This window comes from Teleopsis dalmanni, chromosome 2 (assembly GCF_002237135.1).
Source record: "Teleopsis dalmanni isolate 2A chromosome 2, ASM223713v2, whole genome shotgun sequence".
NCBI lineage: Eukaryota > Metazoa > Arthropoda > Insecta > Diptera > Diopsidae > Teleopsis > Teleopsis dalmanni.
This window is the reverse complement of record NC_051847.1, coordinates 125149663-125162632: the sequence shown is the minus strand read 5'-3', so window position 1 is coordinate 125162632 and position 12970 is coordinate 125149663. Positions and strand designations below refer to the sequence as shown.

At 30.4% G+C, this 12970-nt stretch overlaps 2 protein-coding genes across 2 annotated transcripts in view; both read right to left on the bottom strand.

The window, feature by feature from the left end:
• LOC119675644 overlaps positions 1–10197 on the bottom strand; it is a 20125-nt gene extending 9928 nt beyond the window's left edge. Inside the window, exons 1-2 of the mRNA XM_038086850.1 lie at positions 10043–10197; positions 2005–2178 (exon numbers count right to left, since the gene is read on the bottom strand). Of these exons, the coding sequence (XP_037942778.1) occupies positions 2005–2178; positions 10043–10130 (262 nt within the window). The 5' untranslated portion in view covers positions 10131–10197. The remainder of the gene's footprint in view (positions 1–2004; positions 2179–10042) is intronic.
• Positions 1–12970, bottom strand: part of LOC119682735 (serine/threonine-protein kinase PAK 3-like) — a 491650-nt gene that overhangs the window by 28856 nt on the left and 449824 nt on the right. The window lies entirely within an intron of this gene.

The window sequence follows — 12970 nt, the reverse complement described above, 5'->3', positions numbered from 1 at the left end:
TATTAAAAATGAAAATAATTAACTAGTTCATATCTTTTAATATTAGTTTTAATTTCAATTCTTAATTAATTTTCTTTTTTTTAATTAATTTTCTAATTTTATGTTTTAAATAAACAACCTAAGCCCAGTAATAATTAAAACTTATAAATTCAAATTCTGATTCTAGTTCTAATATTAATTCCAATTCCAGTTATAATTCTAATTCTAATGGTAATTATAATTGTAATTTTAATATTAATTCTAATTAATTTTCAAATTTTATGTGTAAAATAAACAAACCACGTTTAGTAAAATTCAAAAATTTTTTAACTTTAATTCTAGTTCTAATTTTAATTCTAATTCCAATTCCAGTTATAATTCTAATTCTAATTTCAAAATAATGTATCCATATCTTTATTTCATGTAACAATAAAAATGATTAGAATTAAATGAAAAAGGAGTACTAATCAGTGCTAATAACTACATAATATTATATTGCTATAGAATTTCTTAATCCCCGCAGAAAATATACTTAAGAACAGAATTTTCGCTATTTACTAGGATTAACGATATTAGTTGCCTAAATTTCATAGGTTAGGGTAAGTTGTAGAAATATGAAATTTACTCCTAAGCTAAAGCAATGTCATCTTAAAGTAGTCTTTAGTTTTGAGAGCTTAATGATATCTTATGGAATTGGTATGATTATGAAATAAGCATTTAATTTCAGTTTTGACGTACAATTATGTATAAATATACTCATGGTAATATTTTCGGGAACAACTGAATTAAGATGAATTTATTGGTACTCTTAAAATTATGGCACAGTAAATATTCGATTGGGTCTATTTAAACTAGCATCTATTTGATGCTTGAAATCAGTTTCGTGTAATGAGAATATCTATTTTTCTTCAGCTTAACACACATATATGCCTACAATATTATTTTATTATATACATACAAACATGCTAATCGTATTATTAGCATGACGATTAGCACGATAGCTGGACGCTTATCGTAGCGTCCGGCTATCCCTAATATAAGTAAGCTTATTGGCCCATACCACACTTGAGTAAAATTGAGGTTTAAAATTAGTTTTTATAACAGTTTTCAGTGAGCACTTTTGGATTGAAATTTTACTCTTGTTGCTCTTGTAAGGTTATCAAAGCAATACATGCACTATATTTTTCTTCTGTCATTTTCGATATTTTCTAGTTTATATTTACAAGGGCATTTTATTTATATTGCCAAAACGGAAGAGTGAGCAGCAAAAGTAAAAACTTTATATATAATTTGATAAATGTTAAATTAATTATCAAAATTATTCTTTTGCTTTTCTACATACACATACAGACACAATCAAGCAGAATTCATATATATGAATTTCAAATCTCTAGAATTGATCAGTTAGCAACCATTAAAAATTACTCAAGTGTGACATGGACCAATGACTTTATATATCTTAATCCATAATGAGTATTGCCATGCAATTAATTCGTATAACTTTTGAATGTAAATGTTGATTTGTCATATCATATACAAACCTGTTAAAACTCCTAACGGTTTATATACTTCATTAGAGTATTATTAATTGCTTTACATATTATATTTATACCAGAAATGAAATAATTTGTTTTAGGATAGAAATGAAAGTTATATTGCATTGAAAAATGCAGATTTCATTAAAATTACTGTAAAATTTTGTATTGTGTTGTGACATATAATGTTTAATTATTTCTCTTGTATTATATTTATTTGCTACACATCTATCAATAGAGTAAGGTAATAATATTTTAGTGCAACACTGATTATGTTGTATATAAAATTATAAAAATTCATTTTTTACAGTTAAAAAAAAATGTCTTTTACTCCACCTCAACCACACAATTTTAGTATACAAATTAAGTGACTCGTACACATAAATTTGCGCAAAGTAATATTTATAGCATGCAACACATAAATAACACATAAAATTTATAGCATGCAATACACATATATAAGAAACAAATGAAAATTAACGTTCTGCACCTGCAAACGTACCCTCCACATTCAAATGTATGGCATGACGATCGGTGCCGCGTTCATTCTCCACAACCAAGTAATAAGGACGTGAATCATGTTCATCGGTGCGCTCAATATGCAATGTGGATAAGTAACAATCTTCGCGTGAGTCTGGCAGTATATCATCGGCATGAAAACGTTCTGCTTGTAGTGCACATCATATCACACACACACACACATACCACACACAGTTGTGAGGCCAATGGTAAATACACGTATATGTATAGACGACACATACAAGTATGCAAATATATAGTCCAGCCAAGTTCACGTACAGACGATTGTGGAAAGTTTGATTTGATTGGTGAATGTATGCAAAAATTTGGCAGTTGTGACAGTTTGACAGTGATTGAGTTCGTCGAAATGTTAAAAGTTTACCAGCAACATAATTAGTAACGGAAATGGTTCGATAACCACGAATTGCACCATTTCCGGTTTATTTGACGTTTATATTTGACAAAATTGGTGCATTCGTATATGTTGTCGTTGATCGTTGTTGTTGTTGTTGTTTTTGTATTTGATTGTTATTGTTGTTGGCAATTTAAAGTTTTCAGCATTCAACAATCCGAATTTGTACGTTTCATTTGCAGTAGTTTCAGTTTATTTATAGTTGGAACATGAAAGTAGAACAGAAAAGAAGAAGAAAAAAAAGGATACAAATAAAAATGAGTTAATAAAACAGTTTTACTGCATTTGTTTGAATTTGTTTTTTACATAATACACATTATATAATAGGAAAATATAAATAATAAATATTTTAAAAGTGTAAAATTTGTTTTTTCCTTAAATTATTATTACTGTAATAACAAAATTTTTGCTATAATTAAAAACTTTTCTCCCAAAAAACTGCAAAACTGTTGTGTAGAAAAATCCGAATCCCTGCAAAAAGCGCATTCGAAGCGCATTTCCAACAATTTTGTTGATATTATCAACAAAAACAAGTTGAAATTATAGTGAAAATGCAAATGAAATGCGCAAAACTTTTATTGTTTGTTTCGAACTCGTAATTCGAATGGCATGTTGAGTGGTTGTTTATATAACTTTTTTTGGTGGTTCTTATTTTTTTGTGGTTTAATGCGATACTTTAGTAAAACATCTAGAAAATGATAAAAATACAAGCTTCATTAAGTAAGCATTTCAAACAAATTACTTGCTTCCGAGAAAATGTCATTCAAATAATAAAAATTTTTATTATTTAGAGTTTCGATAATTTCCCAAAAATGGTTTAATTTTTGTGAAAATGTCTGAAAAATTCCGAATGATTTAATTCAATGAAGTTTTTAAGTTAAACTAGTATTCTGTTGTGAATTTTATGTATCATAATATATGAAACTTTTCAAATATTTAAATTTTCAACAGAATATCAAATAGTGCTTCCGAAAACTTAGGGAAGGGAACTTAAGACTACTTAAGTATGAACTTTCATTGAGTCCGGATCTTGTTTATCCGAAATCAGAATACTCAGTTCGGATCAGTTTTTAAGACTACGTAAGTATGAAATTTCATCAAGTTCGAGTCAAGTCTCGATCTTAGTTTCAACTTAAGTCGCTAAAAGATAAAATATTCTAAAATTGTTAACATTTTAGAGTTCAATAGTAATTCCTACAGCTGAATCCTATCATAACAAATAAAATTAAAAATTTTGTAAGACTTTGGTATTAGTAAATAGATTTTTAACTGTGTTTTGTAGTCGTGCGAAGATATTAAGAAGAAACCGTACTTAATCTTACTTATTAATCAGTTTATTCATTTTTAATAATGTTTATTTAGGTCTATTCGGTAGTTTTTTTAGGTCAAGAGACTAATAGTTAAGTAATACTTAGCATTTTAAACTCGATGCATCTAAGTGGAGACAAATCAGGTGCATAGATTTTATATATGACTCTGTCATTTTGGTAGCTTTCTTAGGTTAAGACAGAAAAAAATGAAGAAATTGTAACAAATTAAGAAACTTGTTTGTAATTCTCGACTTACTTCAAGTACGCAAGCTACCAGTTTTGAAAAATTTTCAATAATATAAGAAGTTTTATTTGGTTTGATGGAAGAAATTATGTTGCATTTTGTTTCTTTGCAACTTGTTCCTATTCTTATCATTCTAACAAACAAAAACTCCGTTTTATGTGCTCTAAGCTTTGAATTTTTTTTAAACTTTCATCGGTGGGGTTTGAAATTGAATATAATCTTGAAAAATTCAGACACATTGAGTTTTATAGCAGAGTCCCATATCCAAAGTTACTATCTATACACTCGGTGGGCCCAAACAGTGTCAAATCGAACGAAGACACCCTATATTTGATTCCAGCATTTTAAGCTTCGAGTGTTGTAGCTGAATGCTATATACAAAGGTATTACTTAATCACTTAAGCACATTTTTCATATAAGATAGAAGTTTTAAGTGGAACAATCTCTTACGAAGTGAAGCAAAATCTACTCGGAGTATAAAACTAAATAACATTAAGAAAACTTCTTAACAAAACTTATTTGATTCCAAAACGAAGATAGCATTTTTTTATTCAGATAGCATATTTATAAAATATAATAATGGTTCTTTCTTATATATTTTTTATTCGGCTATAGGTCCCTGTTTGTTAAAATTAAAATTCAATGTTTGTTTAATACTTTCTAATGTGTTCTATTTTGCGACTTTCCTTGGGAGTTATCGTCAGGATCAGGATCTAACATAAATTAATATTAATAAAATCTATATCTAAACGTCATGCTCTTGACTTCATTGTCTATATTCAAAATTTAATAATAGAATATATTCAGATGAGGAACAAACGTTAATATGACTTTAAATAATTATCAATACCATAAAAAGGTTAAACTATATTTCAATTGAATAGAGAAAAATTACAGTTAGTTATTTATAAATACAATTGTTATGAAATTTAAATTAATTAATTTCTCATTTATTTTAATAAAAACTTTTGAAGAATTTATTGAAATATATAAAAAAACTGTAATGCAGGTATAATACAGATGCTCCATACTCTCTGTCAGAACAGAATTAAAATTGATGAATTATGCTCTCAGGATTTTTTTAAAATGGATATGGCAGACCAGCTCTTTTAATTAGAAAATATAAGCGAAAAGCTATTTGGACACCTTTGAACAATTGAATTGACACAATTGAACTGAACCCAAAACATCCTACCATACGGAAATGGACATCGGCTTAGTATAGTGGCAGATTCTAAAAATTCCATTCAATTATCAATTGGGTAAAAGAATGCGGTTACAACCAAACATGTACTTATGTATATACATATACATTTATATAAGCACATTTCTTTAATCAAGCAGCTTTAGGAATGGTACATTTATTATCTTCCAATGGGAAATCAGTCTTCAATTGCCCCAATTCCATAGATGAGGTAGCTCAACAGTTCATAAATATTATTAGAGTGTATGAACGCAGTTGCGATAGCCAAGAAAAATGTTATTATTCTTACAGAAAAAGAACGGATTTATGCTCCTTTACCGACTTGAATCGGAAATATATGGCCACATACTAGACTCATTTGGCCTAATGACGAAAGTGTTTTTTAATACGAAGTGATAAAATCTCAATCTTTATTCGTGTACTTACAAGAAAATATCTTATAGATTGTCACATCTTAAGAATGGATATTGAAACAAATGACTACAGCTTAAGCAGTGGCGATAATACGCTGCATCTTTTCAGCGTATTATTTAAGGAGAATAATGACTAACTTAATATATGCTGAAGGATATTTACCAAAATGATGGTTTGTGATAATTTTGACAACGAAATAATTTATACTAAATGTATTGGTTTCCACTTTACGAGACTCGGTGACTACACGTATTTGCTTTTTAGTGCTAGAGAACTTGAATAATTTTACAACCCATTGACAATTCTTTAGACTAGAATAATAGATCTTAAATAGTGCAGTGAAAACGGTTCGTAAAACTGAAGAAGTATCTAAAAATTTTTTCTTATCCTATAAAAAGTAAAGTATTTGTAAGGTAAAATTTATGGAGGTCAATTGTGGGAAAGCTAAAGTCCGTTACTGCCAAATATTATAATATAGCATGATTTGAAAAACAACGTTTAAAGAAAAATTTTAAATAGATTGAAATGATTGCTTTGATCATAACAGATTCATTTATTCTCTAGTGATAGTTGCACGCAATTTCGTATTTTCGTATGATTAATGGCACACTTTATGATTATCACATCCTCATAATATCTATCAAATACATTCCAACAACATCAAAAATATTTTGATTTTGTGCTTTTTTTTTGTCAGTTTTAAATCTTAATTAATAAATAAGAGGTGGAAAGAGCATAGTAGCGCTGCTGCTAATGATAGCTGGGCAATTCAAATTTGAAATAAAGCTGATACAGTGAAGAATAGGTTATGAGAGAGGATGTTGTTAACATTATATGATGTTGGGTCAGTTGGCAAATGAACACTGACTCTGAGTTTCATATTTGGCAGGACACGAAATCAATACTTGGTACTTGCAGTCTCAAAAAATTATTTACGAAAAATTTAATAAAAGAAATATTCCAACACCACTGATGATGGACATTTGGCAATACTTGAAATAGCCAAATATTCAATTATTTAATAAATAATAAAATTTTATTGTTGTAATTTATTACTGTTCGAAATACCCCTCTATTGAAATTATGAGTTCAAATCAAGAATTTAGTTTCTTTCGTCGAAACGGATGTAGTAATACATTATATCAGATTTTATTGCACTTTCATATACAAAAATATTATAAATTTACATCAACGCTAGTTTAAAATGGTTTATCTTTACGCTACATTTTGCATTACTTGAGCGAAGCAAAGCAGCTTATTTACGCTATATGAGCTTTGCAGTCAAACTACTGTACTTAAACTTTGGAGGCTTCTGCCGTAGTCTAAATACAAGTAGCCGATAGATTTTATTCAACCGATTGTTATATGCCATGAGCTGCTTAATATAAATATCTGATATCAAGTTGTATAGATCGTATGGGAATAAAGTTTACCGCACTTGTTCAATTGTGATATTTTAGAAAAGACTTCACTGGAACTTCATTTGATGCTACCAAAATGCTACGTGAAAATCGTTAAATCACGCCCATGTCAATTTATTTCTTCCCGCACAACCACGTAAACCAAATAACAACGTTCGCCAACCAAAAAGGATAATACGACAAGAACAAAAGCTAAAAATCCGCGCTGCGATTTTAGCTGCGAAAACTGAAAGCCACAAAACAACGAAATCGATGCTTGAATAAATCGAAAACGGAAACGAAATTTTTGTTTAAATAAAGAGTACCAGTGCTTCACAGGATTGCTGAAGTGCTGTTACGTGCGGAACGCTGTCCAAAGGAACAAAATCGAAAATCACGAAAAAATCCATATAGTTAAAACGAGCAAAAAATATTTATAACAGTTGAACGCATCCAGTGGCAAAGGAGCGCCATTGCTTAGAAGGACGACATAGCAATGCAAATATTGCAACGCGCAAAGGATACGTAAAGGACACGTATGAGTTATGCTAGTGTACACAAATATTTTACGTTTCAGATGATATATGCAGCGCTAGTAATCGAGCTACCGAGAAGCATATACGTATACAAAATTTAGCACAACACTAGAGCCTGCAAGCGTGTGTTTGGTCAATAAGCATCCTTAAGTTCGATGTATAGTTTTAAGCAGACTCCTTTCGCAACTGTAGTGGCGGAGGAAAAATCAGTTGTGAAGTGCGCTAAATACAAACCACAAATGGGGTAAGGTAAGTGCAGTCGATGAGTACCTTTTTTGTGGCTCGAAACTATTGTTTTGGCTTTTATTACTTTTTCTTTTAGGTCCTTTTTATTATTGTAGTTTTCATTGTTACTACATCATTGAATCTTTTTGAGAATGTAAACAAAATGCAATCCTTTTTTGTGGGGCTTTTAGTGATTGTTTAGCCTTGATCGAAACTTTGAATATGTTTTCGCTAAAATATTGAAAAACATTGTTAAAATCGTTTAGCCGAGTATTTTTGAAATATTTTTTAGAGAACTTTTTTAAGTGAGAGTCTGAGTCACTTTTTTACCAGGTTTCGCAGAAATTTGTACAATATTTAGTTCTGATGTATACGGGGGTTTATTTCTATGGTAATAATCCAACACTCAGTATCCTAAAAATACAGCGAAATTTGATAAACACAGGCAGATACAAAGACATCAGATCCATCATATTATAAAGCCCCGTAAAGCCCCATATTTAGTGTGACTTAAAACTGTCCACAGATAAAATAGAGTAAAGGTGCTGATTCACCAACTCAGACATCTGAATATCAATATCAATATATATTTCCAAATATGCCAATTTGTCCCATAACAATACTTAGCTACCTTAGGGTTTTTAAGTGGTCTCATACCCTAATTTTAGGAACATGTTAGTTGTGCCAAGGAAGTTATTTATGATCAGGATATCAATACTTAATTTAAAGAAACGATCAACGCTTTTAATTTTAATACTTGATATATCAAACAGACGACGAAGAGAGACTTTAAGAGAGATACACGTCTTCTGATGAATGCTGGGTTGTGATAGAGGAGATGAGTGATACTTTCCTCTTGTTCATTTTAGTCATAGCTACAATGACAGTTGTTGAAAAGTGATTTCAATCGGTGCTGGGCGAGCACGACTACATAGTTTCTCTATTGTATCGTACGACTGGTTTCTTTGGTTTTCATTAGAGATGAAACAACATTATTTATTAATTGTGTATTGTTCGAGTCTTTTACTTTCAAACAGTCTTTCTATAGTTTAATAAACTCCTGCTAATGTTTCCAAGTTTTCTAAAGCTTTTTAAATGATTAAATTTGCCTTAGAGTGAAAAACAAATTGCATAGCTTGAACAAAATCTCTTTCTATTGATTCATTTTTTCAAGTTTGGAAACATAACATACAATAGTTGATGAACGTTAAGTCTAAAGTTTACTGTGTCAAGGCTTGAGTGAATAAAAAAATTTGGAAAATTAAAAAATAGCGTAAAAATTGTAGACAGTTTTCATTTTATATCGCCAACGTTTTAAAGTTTTTTAAAATGACAAATTTGTATCTATAGCACAGGGAGTTCTACATAATCGGCATACTGAGCAAGCAATTTGTGCAGTTATTGATCGATTTCGCACTTATTTTACTCTGCCCGATTCGAAACCATCAACAATTGATTGTTTGGTGCTGTTAACATCTGGCTTAATCGATTTGTTGCAAAATCAGTTTGGTAACAACTTTATTTTCAGAAGTGGTCGTGTTAATTGGCCCCTCGTTAGTGCGATTTAACGTCTCTCTTTAAGGATTACTGTTTATGCCATTGATTTATGCTGACAAACAAGCAACTCCTGAAGCACCGAAAACTAATGTTCATACTACCATTGACGCCACACGACCACATTTATTGCAAAAAATTTTTAAAAATTGGACTGATCGAATGGACCATGTAACTCGTAGCCCCGGTGTACATATGCCGAAAATCATAAACAGGAAATAAATGCCATGAAATTATCAACCAGATTTAACAATGTTTGGGTCTTGTAATATTAATTTAAGTACTTATGCAGCTAAAAAACACTCGATATATATAAAATTATTTTTTGACCGTCGTGGTGATTGTGTTCTATAGAAAATAATGACTGATTAGCATTCTTCAGTCTAAACTTTCGTCAAAATATATTATCATATTATCTACATAAAAATATTATACATATCATCTTTAATACATATGTGAAAATATCGATGGTAGTATTGAGTTGAAGGGAATAAAGCCAGGTATTTGTAAAATTTGCATTATGTGTTATATGGTATATAAATACCATAGTTAACATATATGTGAGTTATACAGTAATTTTTTAAGCAGATTTAATTGCTAATCCTTGGTATAACATAAGATTTGATTTAATATATCAATTATAAACTGCAAATACAATTTCTAATAATTTTTAGGAATTTTTAATGTGATAGTTAGATTGTATATCTTACCGATTCCGTTGCCAGCCTCCAATCGCAATGAACCCCATTCCCAAGCTACACGATGTGGACGTGGATCAGCACACACAACCAGTGACATACTAGCTGGTTCTCCGCGTTTAATGGAAACTGTATGCAATGAAGGATGTAGGCGTAGTACTTGCGGTGCTCCTGAAAACAGCAAAAAGAAACAACCAATTAAAAATAAATGAATATACTATATTAAATTGTAGTTTTACTAGAACGCAGTGAACAGTGGTTTGTAGTAAATTTCAGTAAAACAAAAGAATAAATAGTCATCGCCAGGATGCAAAAACCACTACCAGCAACAAACCTGACTGCAGATTGGAGTTGAGCAAATGCAATTTTGCATTTCTGCTGCAGTGGCTGTTGTTGCTGGAAGATTTGTTGCCATTGAACTGCGTTGCTGCCAGTGTATCTAAATCAAAAACTCATTTGTGAGTTGCTGTAGGTGTACAGCTTAAGCCAAACGGCAAAGGTAAATTAATGGATAAGTGGAAAAAAATTACAAAATATTTTCTTAACAGTTTCATTGTGTACTTTAACGAGATAAGGATTTGCTACAAATTGCAGCTAAATCATGTACAGTATTTACTGAAAGCCATTAAAATCATTTGAGCAATACAAGTTAACGAGCTGTAGTGTTGGTCTTTTAATTTTGCACAATTGCTGTTCCTTTTTTTTCAAAGATTATTTTAATACTTTTTGAAGGAGACTTTTGCCTTCCAATGCTTTGTGGATAATAAAAAAGGAAAAGAATTTAAAATTTAAATTCAAATATGCTCGTCCTCCAACAGTAAAAACCAATGACAAGCATAAATTTATGGTAGCAACCAGCAACCGGCAACCAGCAACCAGCAACGAGTAAACTGTAAGTTAGCAACTCAGCTCATTGCCATGCTGCAAATGTTACTTGCAATGGCAATAGTTTATGCTGAGCACCTTTAGTCGCAGACGAGTAACAGCAATTCGTAAGCACAGAAAAGTAAAAGATACAAAATGCAGTAACTTCTATGCTACATTGCGGTTGCTTATATTTTAACTTTCAACTCCTCACCCTACCGTGCAATAAATGAGCTCCAAACATTTTTTATTGTAGTTTTTGCTTAAAAGGATTTTCAAGCTTATATCTATGTAAAGCTATAGCTTAGTAGTTATAATAAGAAGAAGAATAAAATTAGAAAAATATGATAGTCCAGAAGTTGTGGTTAGTAACAACAACAACAAATTGTAGTAACAACTACAAATAACAATAACAACAACAACTCAACTTAACTTCATACTCGTACATGGTCAGTTGAGCAGAAAATTTATTTTCCTGTTAGTTATTCCCAAAGGAGATGGAGGTAAAGGATACACTTCGTATGTTTAGATAAATTTTTCTCTGTTTGTTTTACACAACCAATACTTAATACATGTATATACTCATATACAAACAAATAACTGGAGTTGCCACCTGTTTTATATTTTTTATGTTATAAGTTTTTTTTTGTGGGAATGCTGGTCTGCTTCTTGTTGGTTATAAATTATGTGCGTTTAGCGGCTCAGTAGTAAATTTAAAAATTTTTCACTTTATTTGTACTTGAGTAACAAATTTGTTTATCTTTTTTGTGGTTAGTCTGGTATTGAAGTAAAGGAGTGTTAAATAGTTCAGATGCTTAGAATTGCAACGCAGTAAGTGCCGCTTACACACCGTAGAGACCATCAAGGATTGCCGTTTCAAATGTTTGAAACTCTTTTGGGTTAATAAAGAATTTCTATACATATGTATATTTATAATATATTTTTCTCTATCAATTTATTATTTTATCAAAAGGGCAAAGTAGTTTTCAACATTAAATTAAACTTATAAACATTTAGAATGCCTAATCTAGAATGGAAAATACTTTGGTATAATTTTGCAGCAGTTGTGAGTTTGGTACGGCATCGATTAGAGAAAGCTTAGATAAAGAAACGTTTTACTATAATATTTTTAGAGTTTCAAATACCCATCAAATTATTTCTATAAGATTTTAATGCTTTTTGTTCACTTTTGCTTCTTAAGTATCTTTAATATTTAATTAAAGATACAGCTCTCAAAAGTACACACCTATCAGAAATTTTTGCAACTTTAAAACAATATAAAAAGTCCGTTTTTATATAAAGAGCTTGGCATAAAATGAAATTTCGATTTAATCATAAGGCAAGGTATTACACCAGTTATCACTAATTGAATCATATCTTTAACCCACACTTTTAATATCGTTATATAATATAAAAGGGCTTTAATTCTCCACAGTAAAAGATATCATAAATATCTGCGATACATAAACCGCGAAAAAATCGACAATATATCAAATCACTAAATAAATCTACATCAGTTGCTATCGACAGTCATAGAATTATTATTCCCCAAACGTTTTACACTGACAATTGAAGTGAATAGACAAATTCTGAGTAAGTTTATAGACTAAGCGGAAAAATCCATTGAGCGTATGAATATAAAACGTATTTATAGATATTTCATAAATATATAGGCATTCCCGTTATGCCATAAAAGTCTTCTTCTCAAGAGTAATTATTACAATTATTACAGATTATTTACATCATACTTCTAAAATCATATCTATTCTCAAAGCACTCTTATTTAAAAATGGCAACGAGATTATATAATTTCATACTGTAGAAGCTGCGGAACCTCAACGTAGCATTGTAAGACCAATGCTATATCTCTTGTGTGTAGTAAACCTTCCACTTAATAAAGCACATGTGATGGACATATTTGGGGGCCATACAGTAGCCTTATCCATTGATAGTTTTCCAAGCAAAGCAACTGAAAAACTGTAGATGTACGTTACCTGTATCGATCTGTGGATAAAATCCAACTCCGTCCAGGCCACAATTTACTAATAGATAATCTAGTTGGTTGGCAAGTCACAA